This window comes from Lithobates pipiens, unplaced genomic scaffold (genome assembly GCF_037356315.1).
Source record: "Lithobates pipiens isolate NorthernLeopardFrog02 unplaced genomic scaffold, aLitPip1_a1.2 Scaffold_17, whole genome shotgun sequence".
NCBI classification, from domain to species: domain Eukaryota; kingdom Metazoa; phylum Chordata; class Amphibia; order Anura; family Ranidae; genus Lithobates; species Lithobates pipiens.
In genome coordinates, this window is record NW_027507755.1 from 11,258,890 (window position 1) to 11,280,219 (window position 21,330).

Sequence of the window (21,330 nt, forward strand, 5' to 3'; positions counted from 1 at the left end):
ATGTATCTAGTAAAAATGCAAAGGTGTAAATCCAGCCTCTGGGTAATCATGGGATGGGAAGAAAAGGTGACATCTCCATTGGGAACACAGATAGCAATAATCTGACTCAGTCTAAACTTCACAACTTTATCCAAAACTGGAAAAACCCATGATGGTGGATGCAGGAGACTATCCACGACCCACACTGTAATAGCCTCTGTTGAGATGCACTTCAACACTGCCCAAATGAGTTAGTGCAGAGTGACGTGCCAATCGATGGCAAAGTGTGTGTTGTGATGTCTGGCTTAGCATGTTCTCTCAAGCCAGGTTCGGGTTGGGGGAGGAGGTTGGCAGCCTCCAAGGGCCCCCTCTGGTACTCAAATGAACAAGGCCTTCAAGCTGATTAAATCAATATATCCATGTCAAAGAAGAAGAACTAGGGCTCTAATGAAAGCTGGACTTGTGTTTATAAAGCCATTTAACCTTGGCACTCCTATTGGTGTGTCGCTGACAGGCCAGGGAGCCCTCAGTTAACATATGCACCGCTAGTTGTCATCACAAGCAGAACAGACATTCAACACAGATTACTTTACAGAACCTTCAGTGTTATATTCCCCAGGGGCCAGATTCCTATCCTGGTTGTACCAGTTCTACCTCCTGTTATTTACATGCACTCCGCACAATCTGTTTATGCATTCCCTGGAAGCCAAAAGTTAAACAGTTCATCACTCGCACTATGCAGAATACTAGAGTCCCGGCCCGTTACTGCAGATCAAATTAACATGTTGCTTGCCAATTTCTACAGAGTATCCAGGTGCAATGAATCAACGGGAGAACTCTAAATTCTCCATTGCTTAATCTTGATCTATGAGTAGATTTTGTTTAAAGAAGCTGCCAACTCCAGCAGCATAAACTGACAAGGCTTGTTAAATTTTTTTATAAATAAATGAATAAATCTTCAGTTTATTTTTAGGTGTGCCATATATTGTGGTAAGTCTTTATGATGCCAAAGTCTATTGAGTAAAGGAAAAAAAAAATGGTCAATCAACTTAAAAATGATATTTCAATTATAGGTATAGGATGCTAATGGGCTAAAATGAATGATCTTCTTTTCAAATATCTGCTGAGGGCCTAAAAGTGGATCTACATATATAGGATAAAATAAGTATTGAACGCGTCATCCTTTTTCCAGGTAAATATATTTCTAAAGGTGCTATTGACATGAAATATTCACCACATGTCAGTAGGTAACAACCCATGCAATCCATACATACAAAGAAACCAAGACAAAGTTCAGAAACTAAGTTATGTGTGATAAAATGTAATGACACAGGGAAAATGTATTGAACACGCTAACAAATGTATTTAAAGAGGAAGTAAACCCTGATGAGTTTACTTCCTCTTTCATTCCCTGCAAAGGTAAAGCATAATGGACTACTATGCAACGCATAGTAGTCCATTATGTGTCACTTACCTGACACAGGAGCCAGCGAAGTTACCGCTGTCCCCTGTAGTCCGGCACAGCCATCTTCTCCGTGGGTCTCGCTGCTCCGCCGCTGTTATTCGACGAAGCCGCGATGACGTCACTCCGGCGCATGCGCACGGGAGCCGCCACTCACGGCATATCGCTGTTGACCGCGGAGCGCTCAGTGCGCCTGCGCGCCACTGTCTAAGGCGCATGCACCGTAGACAGCGGTACCTGTCTTTCACCAAATATCTCCTAAACCGTGTGGGTTTAGGAGATATTTCTTGGACCTACAGGTAAGCCTTAATGTAGGCTTACCTGTAGGTCAAAGTTGGTTGTAAGGGTTTACAACCACTTTAATACTTGGTAAAAAAATCCTTTGTTGGTAATGGCAGCTTCAAGATACCTGAACTAGCCGCATACATTGCTCAGGTGTGATTTTGGCCCATTCTTCCACACAAATCTTGAAGGTTCTGTGGGCCTCTTCTATGAACTCTGATCGTTAGTTCTTTCCATAGATTTTCTATTGAATTCAAGTCAGATGATTGGGTTGGCCATTCTAGTAGCTTTACTTTCTTTGAAAGCAGTTGAGAGTTTCCGTGGCTTTGTGTTTGGGATCATTGTCTCGCTGAAATGAACACCCTAGTTTCATCTTCATCACCTTGGTTGATGGCAGCAGAATATCTTGATACATTTTTCCATTCATACTCCCTTTAATGACAAAGTTTGCCAGTACTGTATGCTGAAAAACAGCCCCACACCATGATGTTCCCACGTCCAAACTTCACTGTTGGTATGGTGTTTTTTGAGTGATGTGCAGTGCCATTTGACCTCCAAACATGGTGTGTATTATGGCATCCAAAGAGTTCAATTTTGGTCTCATCTGAACAGGTTATATTCTCCCAGTATTTCACAGGCTTGTCTTAATGTTGCACAGAAAAACTTAAATGAGCTTCAACATGCTTTTTCCTTAGCAATAGAGTCTTGTGTGGTGAGTGTGCATACAGACCATGGCAGTTGAGTGCATTACTTATTGTTTTCTTTGAGACAATTGTACCTGCTAGTTCCAGGTCTTTCTGAAGCTCTCCACAAGTGGTCTTTGGTTCTTGGACAACTTTTCTAATAATTCTTTTTACTCCTCTGTCAGAAATCTTGTGAGGAGCACCTGATCATGGCCGGTTTATGGTGAAATTATGTTCTTTACACTTCTGGATTATGGCCCCAACAGTGCTCACTGGAATAGTCACAAGTTTCGAAATCCTTCTGTAACTAACGCCATCAGTATATTTTGCAACAATAAGGTTGCAAAGGTCTCGAGAGAGCTCTTTGCTTTTACCCATCATGAGATGTTTCTTGTGTGACACCTTGGTAATGAGACACCTTTTTATAGGCCATCAGTCAACACTGAACCAGCTGATATTAATTTACACTGACAAGGGGCAGGATTGCTTTCTAATTACTGATAGATTTCAGCTGGTGTCTTGGGTTTCCATACCTTTTTTCACCTCCTTTCCCTTATGTGTTCAATACTTTTTTACTGTCATTCCATTTTATTAAACATAATTTAAAGCAGTTGTAAACCACAGTTGTTTAAAAAAAAAAAAAAAAATCCGTGCAAGGCAATGTCATAATGTGCTAGAGACGTACCTTACTATAGGCTTGCCTGTAGGTACAAGTGGTAGAACAGAGTTTACTACCACTTTCATTTCTGAACTTATTTGTTTTGGTTTCTTTGTATGGATTGCATGGGTTGTTAACTTACCGACATGTAGTGAAAATGTCAATAGCACCTTTAGAAATACATTTACCTAGAAAAATGGTGACGTGTTCAATACTTATTTTACCCGCTGTATATACACATGAATTTATATTGATGCAAGAAGATACACAGCTGTGAAGGTCATGGTATTTTGGTCAAACAATGTTTGCTGAGGAGAAGGATAATCAAACCCAATCAGTAACCCCTCAATCCGACACATGACACCCCTAGACATCTCAAAATGTAGACAGAACCAAAGAGAACCTGGAGAAGCATTTTTATGAAAAGGTGTTTTAGTCCTGCTGCCTTTGAACATTTTGGGGTTGATATACTGAAGGAAAATAGACAAGTGCAGCTGCCTCAAAGCTTAGTAAATGAGGTGAAGCTTCACTTTGCAAAGCATACCCAATCACATGCAAGTAAATAAAAACAAAAAGCATTTTTTCAGTTGCACATGATTGAAGTCATCAGACCTTCTGGTGTAAGATAAGCTCTGGCATGGACATCTCACCTCTGCAGTTGGATGAACAAGCATATATGTTTTTACTCATTAAAGTGGACCTGAACTGTTAAAATTTTACCTAAAAAGGCAAGCAGAGGGCAACTGTTTATTGGGCTAATCAGACATTTTTCCCATTACTAGCTTACTATGCCTTCCTCTGCAATGTGTCTCTATGTGGAGCCAGGCATCTTGGCAGCAAAGTAGGGCTTTGCTTTCTTATGTCATAGCTGCCTCCCTGATGACTAGTGTGGTAATATTAAAAAAGCAACAGGAGAGGTACAGAAATCACAGATCAACAGAATGAATGAAGAGGTAGCAGGGATAGAATTGCTTTGCAGGTCCTCCGCTACAGCTTTCCCTCCAGCAAGGAGAACAGTGAGCAGCATGGTAGTGCCATCACCAGATTTCAGTCCAAATTTCTTGAGCGTAGCAAACACAAACAGCTGTGCTTCTCACATTGCAGAAATACAGCTATGAGGTAGATGAACCAAGCATTAAAACGACACTGCTATTTTTAGGGTGGAATTCAAGGCAAATAGTCAATTTAGTTACTACTTAGGCACAATAACATTTGCAGATTTTTCCTATAAGAAAGCAAATCTTTGCTTTTTGAGTCAAGATATTTACATTTTTTTCTAAAAGACTTACCTGTAATATGGTAACTGACTTGTCGATTAATATCAGAAGTGTCATCATCCCAGGTACTGAGTATTGCCACCACCTCCCCTGGTGTATCACTTTCTTTTATAGATCCTTTGTACACTTCCTGCTCAAAGACTGGACCATTGTCATTGACATCTGTGATGGTTACTGAAACAATGGCAGACGAAGAAAGAGAAAGTGTTTCTCCAAGGTCAGATGCTACCACAGTAAATGTGTAAGTTGGATTTTTCTCATGGTCTAGCTCCTTAAGTGTGCTGATCCAGCCATTATTTGAATCAATGGTAAATGTTTCCAGAAGTTTGTCTTTTTCCCTCTCAGAAACAAGGCTGTACGTGACTTGTCCATTGGCTCCCCAGTCTGCATCAAATGCCTTCACCTGCATAACATTAGTTCCTATAGGCATACCCTCCATTATTACTGCCTCATAGTGTGTGGAGTCGAAAAATGGTTTATTGTCATTTAGATCCAAGATCTTAATTTCCACATCAACGGTTATTAAGATGTCCACTTTATCCAAAGGTGCACTGGCTGCTACTTTGAAATGGAACACTGGTGTTGTTTCATGGTCAACCTTTTTGTCTAGCTTTAACATTCCACTCTCTTTGTCAATGATAAAAATATTATCCTTGTTATTTTCAGGAAATTCACCGTTGACTGTGCTGAACAGTGCATCTTGGACTGGGGTAAGCTTAAAGGAATCTATGGTAGTCCCTATCACAGTATCTTCTGGCACTGCAAAGGTGTACTGATGCTGGGTGAATGTAGGTAGAACAGTTTCTGAGGGGACAACATGAATGTACACAGGGATAAGAGAGTGTTTTATTGGAATTCCACCATCTACAGCTTTTACGAAGAAGGAAAGCACCGTATTTTTCAGCTGGTTAAAACTGCCTTTTGTAACCATCCAGCCATTGTCTGGATCGATTTCTAGAAGGTCGGCTACAGACACAGAGGCCTCACTGTAAAGTGAGTAAGTAATTCTGGAATTTGCTCCATCATCTGCATCAAAGGCTTGGACCTGGGTGACAAGGTGGCCCTTCTCCACATCTGCCTTAACGCTTGCTCGATATTCAGTAGCTTTAAACTGTGGAGCATTGTCATTTTCATCTACAACTAGAACTTGGACTGTGCAAAAGGCAGCTCGCCCTCCACCATCCAAAGCACGCAGAAATATATTGATGTCCTGCTCAAGTGGATTTTCTCTGTCGAGTCTCTCTGTTGTAACAATTTGCCCCAACGAGTCAATGTAAAATCTATTTTTGGCTACGTCGTTAATTATTGTGTAGGTAACATGCCCATATATGCCTGAATCTCCATCGGTTGCTTTGACATAAATGACTTTAGTTCCAACAGGAGCATTCTCTCTCACTTCAGTCACATAAACACTTTGTGCAAATACAGGACTAAAAAGATTTGCTCCGAGAATCTTTATGTGTACCTGTGCCGTACTGGTAAAGAGCCCATCGGAGACAGAAATATTTAAACTGTGCATTGGCTCCATTTGTTGCTTGCGGTGACTAGATAGAGTGATGACACCACTTTTGCTATCCATAACAAAGTTCATGCGATCATTTCCAGAAAGAATGCTGTATTCCAATCTATCAATGTCAGTGCTGTCGGCATCCGATGCTTGGACGCAGGTGACAAAATGTCCTCTTGGTGCAAGCTCACTGACGTAAGACTCATAAATCAACTGATTGAAAATTGGAGGGTTGTCATTTAAATCTGTTATGTAGATTGTAACTAGCATCTCGCTGCTGAGTGATGGGAAACCGTTATCCGTTGCCCTGATTTTCAGGATGCTTTGCTGTGACACCTCATGATCTAGTAGTCTAGCTGTGAGTATTAAACCGCTTGTGCTATCAATATGAAATGAATCAGTGTTGTTGAACATGTCCTGGACAATCTGATACCTTATAGCTTTATTATTGTCGGAGTCTGCATCTGTGGCAACAACTTGCAAGACTGGTGTCCCAATTAAAGAGCTTTCTGAAAGGGTTGCATTGTATGATGAAAACTGGAACACTGGAGGGTTGTCATTGACATCATTGACACTGATGTCAACGATAACCTCAGCCCGTGCGCTGGTAAGTGAGTCACTGGCTCGTACAGTCAACTTAAAGTATGGGTTTAATTCAAAATCCAATGGACTCACGACACTTAGCACCCCAGTGTCAAAATCTATATTAAACTGGTTAAATGGATCTCCATCCACTATTGTGTAAATAATTCCCTGCCCTTCTGGGCTTGTGGCATTAATACTTAATATGGGTGTGTTCATTACAACGTCTTCATTTACTGTAGCCGTATAAAAGGCCTTATCAAATACTGGCATGGCTTTGTTGACAATAGTAACTGGAAGCTCAATAGATGCTGATAGAGAAGGATCGCCAAGATCTTTGGCAATTATAATTAGTATGTACTCCAAGTTGGAGATGTCAGAGTCAAACATTTTCATTAATGTCACGCTGCCATTCTGCCTGTCGATTTCAAAATGGCCATAGTCATCTTCCAAATAAAAGGTTAGCTCTCCATTTTTTCCTTTGTCTTTGTCTATGGCAGTTACTTTGTAGATGAGAGTCCCAGGTTCAGCATCAACCTGTACAGCAGCATAGTATGGAAGACCTACAAAATATGGAGCATTATCATTTATATCTTCAATATTGACCTTGACAACAACCCGTGCCACGCGGAGATGATCTAATTCCCGACTCGCTTCTACTACCAGCTCATAGACCTCCTCTTTTTCTCTATCAAATGGGATTCCTGTGGTTTGGATAACTCCAGAAGTAGATTTAATCTTAAATTTATTTCCTGGGTTCAATATTGTATACTTTATGGGCTCATTGAGGCGATGACCCACTGCATTTACCACAGCAATTTTTGTAACATTAGTGGTGTTTTCTGCTATAGATGCTGAATAAAAGTCTTGAGTGAAATGTAGACCACTGTCCATGGCTTCTTTTACTAATATGGTTACGATGGCAGTGCTATAAAATTTCCCATCTGATACTTTGACCATTAGCATGTAATGATCTTTAGATAAACTGCTGTTTTTTACGGTAATCACTCCACTGTTACTGTCAATTACAAAATGGTTTAAGTTTCCTTCAGTTAGGGTATAACTCAGCTCTGGCGGAATGGCTAGATCAGGATCACGTGCACTGACCTGTAGGACTTCAACACCGGCATAGGTTGGTAGAAGTAAGGTTGTTTCAAATACTGCTTCTGTGAACACCGGAGGGTTATCATTAACATCACTTACATCAATAGAGACTTCAACTGGACTTTCGGCAGTAAGTTGGGGACTTCCACTATCTCTTACATGCACATGAAAGTGGAAATATGCTATGGTTTCATGGTCCAGATAGGCTATAGTTCTGATCGCACCAGTGCTGGAATCCACAGTGAAGTACTTTTTGGCTGTTGATTCCACAATCTGGTACACAAGCAAGGCGTTCTGGTTGCTATCAGCATCGGTTGCTCTTATGACCAATGGAGATTTGTCAGAGTTCCGAACTATGCTGTTGATCGGGGCTGCTTCACTGATACTACCAATATATTGGGAACTGAGGAACACCGGTGCATTGTCATTTTGGTCAAGAATCTGAATATTGACAGTGGTGTTGGAAGCCATGCCTGCCATGTTTGTAGCTTGAATGATGAGCTGGTAAGATGGTATCTGCTCAAAATCAAGTGCTTTTTGAGTCGTTATAACTCCAGAATAGGGGTTAATTGTGAAGGCTCCTTCGGCATTCCCAACTCTGATCTCATAAACTAATGTGGATTGGCTTATTGCTGACACTAATACAACCGGTGTTCCTACATCCACGTTTTCTTGAACCTCAGCCTGGTACTCGTTCTGCGTGAACTTTGGGTTGGAATTGTCAGACAAAGACAGTGAAATCCTCACAATGGCAGCAGCAGAAAGAGGTGGACTCCCGCGGTCAGTTACTTTGACAGACAGCACAAACTGACCCATCGTGGACATGTCTGGTTCCTTGGCAACGGTGATGATGCCCAATACTGGCTCAATTTTAAATGTATTTGCAGTGTTACCTAAAAAAAGAGAGAGAGAAAGAAAAAAATGTTACAGCATTAGATACATAACATACAGCTATCCAATTTTGTGGCACTCAGACACATCAATTTATATATCATGATCAGTACAGCTTTAAAACACAAGGACGCTCTGTTACAAGATGGATAGCAGGCTATTGCGTGTCACCCGTGTTAGATGATTTGCTTAGTGAGGTGTGAAGGATCAGGTCACTTATGAGAATTTGTTACAAAGCTGAACGAGTGGTTTATTATTTGCAATTACAATATATAGACGCGTGCATTTTACTGGTAATACTGTACATGTGGTGTTAAATAAGTACTTCTTGATTTATTTTACTTATTTAATTTATTTATTTATTTTTTACAGTGAGTTCGTTTCTTTCAGACATACGCCCTTTTTTTTATTGCTTAGTGCAGCAAAGAAAACGTGTAATGCTGTATCTATAATATGGGGCAGGGGTTTTAATAACCTACCAATTTCTTGTCAATGCAAATGACTTTCAATATTACAGTAGCACAGCTCAATTATCTTGTTTAGCCCGTAAAATAACGTGGATGGAGGAATTTCCACTCCTGTCTATTGCATTCAGACAGCCACGGTGCTGCAAACCAGTGACTGCATTTTGATAGGATGCAGTCACCAACTGGCCAGTCATTTTCCACTTGACTTTGTTGAGCTGCATGGCACTTATATGGCCGCTCATGGCACAAGTTTCAGCCAATTCAGCAGGAATTGGCTAAAACTGGAGATGTCTATGGCTGTAAAGAAGTAATGTAGCTCCAATAAGAAGCTGACTAAATTGAAAGAAATCATAAGAGGTCACTGGCTCACAATTTTTCTGTCTGACTTCTGCTAAAACCACGGCTCCTGAAGGTACCTGCCCAGTATGCTCGGACTCTCAAAGAAAGTCACTTACAGTTCAACAGTGCCAATGGTTTTTAAAGTCCTCATTAGGCTCAAAGTAAGAATGTAAGGAAGATATAATATAGTACCTTGTACAGACTTTGTTGTATTTGTTTGGTATTATGAATTTGACTCTGTATAGATTTTATATAATTTATGATGTGTGATATCAGGGGTCTAAAGAGACTCCCAGAAATCTCATTTTTGAGACAGGGAAAGGGACTGAGGAAACACATTAACCAGTTTCTTTCTGCAGCCTTAGCTGCACTGCGGACGAATGAACAGGAGACAAATGTTCTGCTTCATTCATAACCTAAAGCATAGCAGTCGCAGTTTACTATGCTTCAGTTATGAATGAATACACTGAGTGATCAGTTCCAATCACTCACTGTGTTACATAGTTACATAGTAGGAGAGGTTGAAAAAAGACACAAGTCCATCAAGTCCAACCTATGTGTGTGATTATATGTTCACTAAGAAAAGGAAGGGGCCAGTAAATTATATATTTACCAGCCCCTTTCCTACTCTCCATCCTGAAGATTCCCCCTGTGTACTTGCAACTGCTGCCGGTGGCAGAGAAGGGAAGCCAGCAGCGCTGCAGGAATAGGGGGTGCGACAATGGGGGGTGGGAGATAGGGAGGGTGGGCACACAGAGGGGCCCAGGCATTGAGGGAATTTCAATAGCGATTAGTGTGGCGGGTGGGGGAAATACCTGGAACTAATCTTTTGTGGCTTACCTTGGCTTGCAGCTGGCTTTCAGCTACCGCAGGATGAGCCACAAAAGATTAGTTCCAGGTATTCCCCCTCCCCACCCGCCGCACTGATCACCTGCTCTGTCCACATGCAATTCCCCCAGCTAGGGGGAGGGGGGGACTGTTGCACTGGTAAAACATTATGAAATTTTACACCAATCCAGTGCTCTGTGCTGGCATAACTGAGTAACAGCCACACTCTTTATAGAAAAAGTGACCTCACACATACATCTATTGTAGAGAAAACAAATGGACGTTTGTCCAACCAGGCGTGCTGTTGAGTGCACTAGGTGTATCTCTGGTGCCTACTGGACTGTCTCTGAATTGGCAACTGTTACCATCCCCAGATATCCACTAGACACAAGGTTCCTCATGGATTTCTTACCCCCAAAACATCCAGTGGCCCTCTATTGTCACCAACTCAATACATCTGCTTTTCCTGCTTGATATTCAGAAATATCTGTAGCCTTAAATAGTCACTCCACTTGGTTGGGAAAAAAATTCCCATGTGGATCATCAAAGTACAGTGCAACAATTTCAACAAACTTTTTTTTGATTCCTACGCATTTCTGCTCTGAAGAAACAGTTTGTTGTCTGTGGAGTGAATCTGAATGGGAGTGACTTTTTAATTATTAAGCTGATGCGCTTGCAGTTTTCTAATGAGGAAAGATGCAGGGTCAGCATCCGTTTAGAAGTGAATAACCCTCTGGGAGTGAAAAGCAGTGAGCCAATCACACATGAACTCTTATGCCCCGTACACAAGGTCAGAAATTCCAACCATGTGTAGGCTACATCGGACATTTTCCATCGGAATTTCTGTCGCACAAAATTTGAGATCTGCTTCTCATATTTTCCGACAACTAAATCCGTTGTCGGAAATTCCGATCGCGTGTACACAATTCCGACGCACAAAGTTCCACGCATGCTCGGAATCAAGCAGAAGAGCCGCACTGGCTATTGAACTTCATTTTTCTCGGCTCATCATACATGTTGTAGGTCACCGCGTTCTTGATGTTTGGAATTTCTGACCAACTTTGTGTGACCGTGTGTATGCAAGACAAATTTGAGCCAACATCCGTCTGAAAAAATCCCATGGATTTTGTTGTCGGAATGTCTGATCATGTGTACGTGGCATAATACAGGAGGTGTGTTACTGGCTAGATCAACAGGTGAAAACAGAGGGGAAAAAAAAAAAAAAAAAAAGAAAGAAAACGCATGCAGCCACCACATCTAATGAATGGTAAACTGCAATATATTTTTGAATTGAGTTTAAAGTGGTTGTAAACCCTTACAAACCACTTTGACCTACAGGTAAGCCTAGATTAAGGCTTACCTGTAGGTCCAAGAAATATCTCCTAAACCTATACGGTTTAGGAGATATTTGCCTGAAGACAGGCACCGCTGTCTACGGCACATGCGCCGTAGACAGCGGCGCGCAGGCGCACTGAACGCGGCATTTCCAACAATGGAGCTGCCGCGCGCGTCGGCTCCCGTGCGCATGCGCAGGAGTGACGTCATCGCGGCTCCGCCGAATGACAGCGGCGGAGCTGCGAGACCCCACCGAAAAGATGGATGCGGCGGACTACAGGGGACAGCGGTGACTTCGCTGGCTCCTGTGTCAGGTAAGTGACACATAATGGGCTACTATGCGATGCATAGTAGTCCATTATGCTTTGCCTTTGCAGGGAATGAAAGAGGAAGTAAACCCATCAGGGTTTACTTCCTCTTTAATACCACTTTAAAATGCAAAATTTCTACTTCTACTTCTAATTTAAACCAATAGTATTTTAAAGGGATTGTAAAGGTAAATAAAAAACAAAAAATAACAAACATATCTATACTTACAGAATTGCATATCTTTTCTATTCGGGTCCCCCACTGGCGCTCTAGATCCCTCCCCTTTGTCCAGTGCCCCCATGGGAAGCTGCTTCCCATGGGAGGGACTCATGTGTGCTTGCTCCCGAGCACTGCTGCTGTGTCCATTGACACAGACAGTGCGGGACTTGGCCCTGCCCCCGCTCCCTCGTCGCTGGCTTTAATTAACAGCACTGGGAGCCAAAGGCTCCCAGTGCCCCAGCAAAGCCAGCAAGACCTGGAAGTGAGGGGAGAGAAGAGCTGCAGACGTGCACAGTGCTGGATCGAATGAGGGCTCAGGTAAGTAAAGGGGGGCTGAGGGGACGATGCTGACAACTAAACATCTTTTAACTTAATACAAGGAATGAATTAAGGTAAAAAATGTTTAGGCTTTACATCAATTCTAAAGAGCAATAGTCCATGTAAATAATGTATATGTATTAAAAACTAGCTAAAACAATAGGATGTGGTAAATATAAAATGTATATAGTAAACATATATGATCCTCGGGGTAATGCCTTTAATAATCTGAAAAATCAATTTTCAATAAAAAAAAAAAAACATAGTCTGTCCTTGTGAGCTGAGCCTAATGTCTCTTCATAAGTCTCTGAAAGAGGAAATGTGAACAAAGTCCACGTAGCCTTAAAACCCAATAAATTCTAATTCATAAAACAGCTGCCAAGTGTGGACTAGGTTGGGAAATAAATAAGAGGAATTCAGAATCCGATGGGGCATTAATATAGAACTCCGGGGACCCAGCAGTAGTATACAGAGCAATGAAATCCCTGCTTCAGCTCCTCACTAACTTTCTACTTTGTCTGACTCTTATTTTTTACAATTACGCTTTTAAAAACAAAAAAAAGGAAAAGTTTCCGATTTCACAGACACAGAGGGAGTTATTACTGTACAGAGACAAATTCACTACTGGAATCTGAGCTGAAATTTCATGTACAATGTCTACAAGATAAACTAGCACCGTGCTGGCTAATCTGTATCGGGTTCAGTTACTGATCGCTGCCATGGAGTCTGTATGTAGTATTTTAAAAAGTTTTTCTTACAAATGCATGGATTAACACCAGTGGCGGATGGTGCTCAAATTTTTTTTTTTGGGGGGGGGGGGGGGGGGGGTGCAAACAAACTGAAAAATTCTGAAAAAAAAAACCCTATCAATTGCAGCCTCACTGTGCCATCAATTGCAGCCACTGTGCCCATAAAATGCAGCCACTGTGCCCACCATATGCAGCCACTGTGCCATCATATGCTGCCACTGTGCCTATCATATGCAGCCTCTGTGCACACCATATGCAGCTTCTGTGCCCACTATATTCAGCTTTTGTTCCCATTATATGCAGCTTCTGTGCCCACTATATTCAGCTTTTGTTCCCATCATATGCAGCTTCTGTGCCCACCATATGCAGCCACTGTGCCCACCATATGCAGCTTCTGTGCCCATCATATGCAGCTTCTGTGCCCACCATCTGCAGCTTCTGTGCACACCATCTGCAGCTTCTGTGCACACCATCTGCAGCTTCTGTGCCCATCATATGCAGCTTCTGTGCCCATCATATGCAGCCTCTGTGCCCACCATATGCAGCTTCTGTACCCACTATATGCAGCTTCTGTACCCATCATATGCAGCCTCTGTGCCCATTATATGCAGCTTCTGTGCCCACCATATGCAGCTTCTGATGATGCTCAGTGTGAGGGTTGAAACGCGTCAATATGAGCAGACCTAGTGACCATTGTTTGCATGCCAATGTGGCGTTTCTCTGCATGTTTTAAAGATTTTGATATAAGTGTATTTTTTCTGGATTTTAGGAATAAACCTCACAGTATTACACTATATATACTCTTTTCCCTTCATTGCCATACATCCTTATGGGTGCTGATCACTGAGAAAGATGGGAGGGTTTGAGAATATCCATATGTTTTAATCGTACCAGTGGAAGATAGGAGTTATCCCTATGTAGTTGCCATACAATCCAGTTACCAGTGATGGGAGATACTGATCTGGAGATACTAACAGGCATATTTATAGCCTTTTTCTGGTGAGTGGAGACCCAGGAGGGGAGCAAGAACAGTCACCTGAGAACCACCACTATTAGCCCTTGTACACATGGTCAGACATTCCAACGGAAAATGTCCGATCAAACCGCGTTGTCGGATAATCCGACCATGTGTTGGCTTCATCTGACTTTTTCTGTCACAACGTCCGACCAACAAAGTTTGAGAGCTGGATAAAAAAAATTTCCGACAACATGATCCGATCGGACTTTGTCTGATCGTTTGTAGAGAATTCAGATCAGACAAAGTGCCACGCATGCTCAGATCAAATTACAAGACCAAAGCTATTGGCTACTAGCCTGAACGTAGTCCCGTCGTAACTAAATAATGTCATCACGTTACGAACGAACAGATTTTCCAACAACTTTGTCCGACCGTGTGTATGCAACACCAGTTTCGGACAAAATCCGTTGGAAAAAATCCGACGGATTTTGTTGTCGGAATGTCCGACCGTGTGTACAAGGGTTAACTGTTTACAAGTTCAGTATACCATATTGGATGGACTTTATATGATTGCACTTTATATATATTATTTTTTTTGCACTTTATATTTGCCATGAGCCCTTTATACTATGGCGTTAAGCCATATCATATGTTGATATAGGTTTCCTTAATACTATACTGGCTTGAGCTATAGGAGCAGCACTGAGTTTAATTTAAATTGTTTTGCATTTATCGGGGTCTTTCACCTTTCACTTTAGTAGCAGCCCTATTATATTTTTACATATTCCTTATTTCCATAGTGTGGGTCCTTTCTTTCTTTTCAAAAGGTAGAGTTGCCCTTTAACATGCATTTTACACTTTTTTTTTTTAATCCAAGCATAAGTGATGAAGAAGCTTCAAGAACACAGATTTTCCGCAGAGAAAATGTGTTACAAACATAGGTGTGCGGAGCCTATTGCATTAGGGTGTTCATAATCCCAAAGTTTACACACACACAAACATTATTATAAATAATGTAAGAAAACATTTAAAAATGTATTGAAACAAGGACAATGTCAGTAGAGCAGTAGACGGCATCAGAAGGGCAGTGGGCGTTGTCAGAAGTTTTTTATATTTATTATTATTTTTTTACAATTTTCTAAATTCTTTTTTATATTCTTTTATTTTATATTTTTTATTATTTAATTTTTTTTTACAATTTTTTAGGAGCCCTGTTGAATTCCCTAGTTTCTTTTTCTGCAGCGTCAGCTGCATTGGACAGTGAACAAATGGCAAGTGCTCTGTGCTAAGCAGCTTCCTGTTCCTTCACAAACACAGTTTACAATGCTTAGTTATGATTGGACACAGGAGTGATCAGCACCAATCACTCACTGTATTCATTCAGATAATGAAGGGGCTGGTAAATGACATATTTACCAGCCTCTTTCCCCACTCTCCATCCTGATATATCCCCCACAGCAGGCAGGGAGAGAGAAGAGGAGGGAATCTGGAAGTGCTGTGGGGGGTGGGACTCGGGGTACCCAGGCAGCAGGGGGAAATCAGCGCTGCACAAGGTGATTAGGGTGTGCCCTACCCCATGTACATGCCTATGGTTACAAAGGCAAAAAAAAAAAAAAGCACATGCATTTCCTATTCATTGGTCTGTTTGTTGGAACATTTACTAGACATCCTACATTTACCTACATCCATTTTTTTAAGTGGTTGTAAAGGCAGAAGTTTTTTTTTTTTGTTTTTTTTTCTAATGCATTATTTGCATTAAGATAAAAAGCCTTCTGTGTCTAGCAGCCCCCCTCAGCCCACATAATACTTACCTGAGCCCATCTCGATCCAGTGATGTTGCACGAGAGGCGCAGCTGTCCAGGATTTTCCCTCCTCATTGCCATTGGATCCCGCTGCTGTTAATCAAACTCAGTGAGCTGATGAGAAGAGAGAGGGGGCGGGGCCAGCCCGTGGCTCTGTGTCTGAATGGACACAGGGAGCTGGGGCCTTGGCTTGGGTGCCCCCATAGTAAGCTGCCTGCTTTGGGGTCACTCGCCAGGAGGGAGAGGCCAGGAGCACCCTGTTGAGGGACCCAAGAAGAGGAGGATCTGGGCTGCTCTGTGCAAAACCATTACACAGAGCAGATAAATATAATTTGTTATTTTTAACAAAAAAAAACAAAAAAATGATATGAGTAACATTTTAAATTAAGAATAGAGTAAAGAATAGGTAGAACCACTTTCAGGTTTTACTGCTTATCCAGGCTCCATTAGGGGGGAAACCTTTTATCAGACAGGAAGTGAAGGAGTATTTGCAATGATACTGGTTCTCACTTTACCCTACTTAAATTTAGGAAAAGCTTTACTTCTGTCTGTGTTGCTGTTGAACAGTTTCCTTCACTTCTTGTAGGGTGAAAAGGTTGTCCCCAGAACAGTACCCATTCTCAAACTTTAAATGGGTAAGAAGCCTGGCTCGCTGGGCCACTTTACAGTAAGCAGAATTCTGTCCCCAGAAAAGTAACAGAGGGGAAATCTTCAACTCACCCAACATATTAAATTCTAAATATTGACAAAGCCATCCACAACTTAGCCCCCAGCTATATCATTAGCCTAGTCTCAAAACACCAACCTAATCGTTCTATTCGTTCTTCTCAAGACCACCTACTCTCTACCTTACGGTTGCCACCTGTATGGAATTCAGCCGGACAGTTTGTGTTTTGAATCCTCTGTCCGGGTTTCAGGTGGACTGAAACCCGGACATATTATTCAGACCAACCTGTGGCTCCCCAGGTAACTAAGATAGTCACATGCAAATTTGTTGCCATCCGAGAGCTGCAGCGGCCGTCTAGTGGCAGATTTGGCATCACTGTGGGGCAGGGGGATGATGTCAAAAAGAGTAGTCTGGCCACACCCACCATTCTCTGTGGCACGATATGCATTACTCCTTGGGGCACCCAAAGGTGTCCCAGGCCACTAAAGTGTTTGGGTTTGGCTTGAAGAAAAGGTGGCAACTCTACTATAACTCCCTCATCACCTCCTCCCATGATCGCCTCCAGGACTTTTCCAGAGCCTCTCCCATCCTATGGAACTCCTTACCACAATCTGTCTGAATATCTCCTACTCTATTAGCTTTTAGACTATCCCTGAAAACCCTCCTCTTCAGAGAAGCCTATCCTACCCCCACCTAACAATCTTATGTCTATTTGCTCCATCAGCTCATCCCCTACAGTTATATTACCTTGTTCCTCCCTTCTAGTTTGTAAGCACTAATGAGCAGGGCCCTCTGATTCCTCCTGTATTGAATTGTATTTCAATTGTACTGTCTGCCCTCATGTTGGAAAGCCCTGCGCAAACTGTTGGCGCTATATAAATCCTGTATAATAGTAATCATAATCTTCCAATGGATACACTAGTTCTGGTGATCTGGGGGTTCCCAAGAGATTCCCTTAATTTTCAGGAATTTCCTCTCACTTCCTGTTTGGCTATGGGACAGGAAGTGAAGGTAAATCTCTCTAGTAGGACAAAAATGGCAAAAACAAAACTTAGAGGGGTTATAACCCTCCCTTACTCTATCCAAAAATTAAAAAAATAAGTTTTGCCTATAGTTCTACTTTATAGTTTTGGGTAGAGACCCACTTTAACCACTTTAGCCCCCGGAAGATTTTACCCCCTTCCTGACCAGAGCACTTTTTGCAATTCGACACTGCGTCGCTTTAACTGACAATTGCGTGGTCGTGAGACATTGTAACGAAACAAAATTGATGTCCTTTTTTCCCCCCACAAATAGAGCTTTCTTTTGTTGGTATTTGATCACCTCTTTTTAATTTTTGCACTATAAACAAAAAAAAAGAGCGACAATTTTGAAAAAAAAGCAATATTTTTTACTTTTTGCTATAATAAATATATCCCCAAAAATATATAAAAAAAACTAATTTATTGCACAGTTTAGGCCCATATGTATTCTTCTACATATTTTTGGTAAAAAAAAAAAATATTGCAATAAGCATATATTGATTGGTTTGCGAAAAAGTTATAGAGTCTACAAAATAGGGTATAGTTTTATGTCATTTTTATTATTATTTGTTTTTTATCAGTAATGGCAGCGAACTGCAATTTTTATCATGACTGTGACATTATAGTGGACACATCGGACACTTTTGACACTATTTTGGGACCATTGTCATTTATACAGCGATCAATGTATAAAAATGCACTGATTACTGGGTAAATGACACCGGCAGGGAAAGGGTTAACCACTAGGGGGCGATTAAGGGGTTAAGTGTGTCCTAGGGACTGATTCTAACTGGGAGGGGGCTACCTAGGACATGACAGTGATCACTGCTCCGAATCACAGGGAGCAGTAGATCTCTGTCAGGGCACAAGGCAGAACAGGGAAATGCCTTGTTTACATAGGCATCTCCCTGTTCTACCTCTCCCCATCACAATCGCAGTCTACCGGAGAACATTGAGTTCCCTGGACCCGCGGGCATGTCGGCGGTGTGCCCGAAGGGCGGAAAATTTAAAGGGACGTACCTGTACGCCCATTTGCCTGCTTGTGCCATTCTGCCGATGCACATCTGTGTGCAGAATTTCACCCAAAAGGGAATTTTGCCTACATGGCTCCGCTCATCCTTAGTAAACTCTTCTCTTCTCTCACCGTCCCTTGCAACCCACCCCCACATGGTTCTCCTAGACTTGGTTCAAATGTATGCATTTTTTTGTGTGTTTTGCGTTTTGCAGAACCACACTACACTCCATTTAACATGGTTTCCTATGGACGTAGTTCACATCTGTGCATTTTATGAAAAGGGCCAGGGACATTTTTTCTGGTTTTTGATTCCATAGACTTCAAGGGATCAAAAACATGTATTAAAGTGCAAAATTCACCTGGAATATACAAACTGAAACCTGCTAGACATGTTTCGTACGAATTTTTTAATTCGTACGGAATTCCGTAAAATTAGACATTCGGGAGGATCCGAAATACAAATTTCTATGCTTACGAAATACAAAATTTAGTTTAGAAGTTTCGGATTCCAAATTCCATTACAACGGAAACGCGACTGGTGTTTTGTTGACCAATCAGAGGTTTTCTTCTGCTGCTGAGTGAGGGTTGGGAAAAATACCTTTTTTAATATGGGAGTGGGAGACTGGTACTGGTAGTCGATGGGAGATTCAGAATCGGACAACATAAGAATATTTGTTAATTATGATTATTCATTATAATGACGTTAAAAAACCCAGGAAGTCAGCACAGGGATGGTGGGAGCCCCTCATAATGAGCACAGCACAGGGATGGTGGGAGCCCCTCATAATGAGCACAGCACAGGGATGGTGGGAGCCCCTCATAATGAGCACAGCACAGGGATGATGGGAGCCCCTCATAATGAGCACAGCACAGGGATGGTGGGAGCCCCTCATAATGATAAATTCATCATAACGAACATTCGTAATTTTTACAAAAAGTTAACAAACAAAAATTCGTATTTTGTACAAATCCAAATTTAATTTCGGACACGAAATACAAATTAATTCTAATACGAAACGGAACGGAATGAAACAAAACAAATTTATTGACAGCGCCCAAGTCTACAACCTGTATAGATGTGAGCCAAGCCTTACTGAAGTTAGCCCCAAAATAAGAGATACGTTTCGGCATTTGCACATTTGCTGTCCCTTTCTTAAAGTGGAGGTCCGGCCATTTTTTATATATTTTTTTTAAAGTCAGCAACTACAAACACTGTAGCTGCTGACTTTTAATAAGGACACTTACCTGTCCAGCGAGCAAGCCATGTCGGCCCCCCCGAGGCCGATCCATCCACCGGATCGGGTGCCGACGCCACCATCCTAACGAAGGGAAAAAGGCAGTGGAGCCTTGCGGCTTCACTGCCCGTTTCCTACTGCGCATGCAGTCGCGGGGTGCTTTGTGAATGGATGTCTGTCTACTGGGACACATACATGTCCCAGAAGACATCTCGCCCCATCTCATAGGAGACAAGGCGAGGGAGGACAAGAACCGCTGAGTAGGAAGTGGCAGATTAGGACGATTTGCCTAGCAACAGCCATTTCTGGTAAGTAAATTTTTTTTTTCAAATGTTTTTTAATGAATTTTAAGGAGCGTGTTTATAGTTTTTTTATTTTCTTTTGGTGGACCTCCACTTTACCTTGCTGCCCCAGGCAAGTGCCTTATGCGGACTAATCAAACTGCATACCAGGAGCGTATCCCAAAACTTGTATTTCATCTAATCTCCCAGTCTCATCAAATTTAGACAAATATCATTAGGACTGTCCTTAAATTTTTTGAAACAATTGTACTCTCTGTTTATCTCGCCCACCCACCCGATACACTCCCCCAGACCACAAAGCGCATTGCTTGCTGTGACATTTAGAAAATGTCAGTGATTTCACAAAATTTGTCCAAAGTGTGAAATGGAAACTGTGAAGTGGAAGTGTTTTCTGATAACATTTGAAGATACAGAGATCTGTAGTAATTAAACTTTCAAAAGTTCATTGTGCAAGCTGTGAGACATCTGCAGAGCAATAAAAAGAATACAATTTGTCATTTGGCTTTAAAAAAATAATAATTTTGTATATTAAAAAAGGAGCGCGGTTTCATTTACACAAAGGCCTACAGCTGCTTCCTCATAGGCACACATATGCTTTTAATAAAAATGAATGTTTTTTTTTTTTTTTTTCTAGTGGACGGGGCTCTACACCCAGCTGAAGCACAAGCTGGGATGTGTCGAGCCGGCTGATGATTACTATTTATCATCTGATCTTTTTATCTCTTACGTTTATCCTGTGAGTCTATCCGCTAAAATAGAAGTTTTATTAAGGATTGGATTGCACAATAGTCACTGCAGGAAACCCACTATATGCTCGTTATGTATTCTAAGCCCTTGTACACACGATCGGAGATTCCGACGGAATGTGTCCGATTGGAGCGTTTTATCGGATATTCCGACTGTGTGTGGTCTGCATCGGACTGTTTCCATCGGAATATCCGTCAGACCAAATTTTCCAACTTGCCGGAAATATTTTCCGACAAAATGCTCCGATCGGACATACTCCGATCATGTGTAGAGAATTCCGATCAGACAAAGTGCCACGCATGCTCAGATCAAATTCCTACATCAAAGCTATTGGCTACTAGCCTGAACGTAGTCCCGTCGTAACAAAATAACGTCATCACGTTCTGAACGATCGGATTTTCCGACAACTTCGTCCGACCGTGTGTATACAACAGTTTCGGACAAAATCCGATGGATTTGGTTGTCGGAATCTCCGATCGTGTGTACAAGGGCTTATTTTCACAGGCTACCTATTTTATTTTATTTTTTATTTTAAATATTTCTTATCTTTTAGCTGTTTCTCAGGACGATTTTCATGGCTCAATGCAAGTTTT

The 21,330-nt window shown here is 41.7% G+C and overlaps 1 protein-coding gene across 6 annotated transcripts in view; it reads right to left on the reverse strand.

The window, feature by feature from the left end:
* Positions 1–21,330, reverse strand: part of FAT3 (FAT atypical cadherin 3) — a 994,495-nt gene that overhangs the window by 171,568 nt on the left and 801,597 nt on the right. For all 6 annotated transcript variants that reach the window (XM_077484996.1, XM_077484994.1, XM_077484992.1 and 3 more), the window contains one exon: positions 4,354–8,427. In XM_077484996.1, coding sequence (XP_077341122.1) covers positions 4,354–8,427 — 4,074 coding nt within the window. The remainder of the gene's footprint in view (positions 1–4,353; positions 8,428–21,330) is intronic.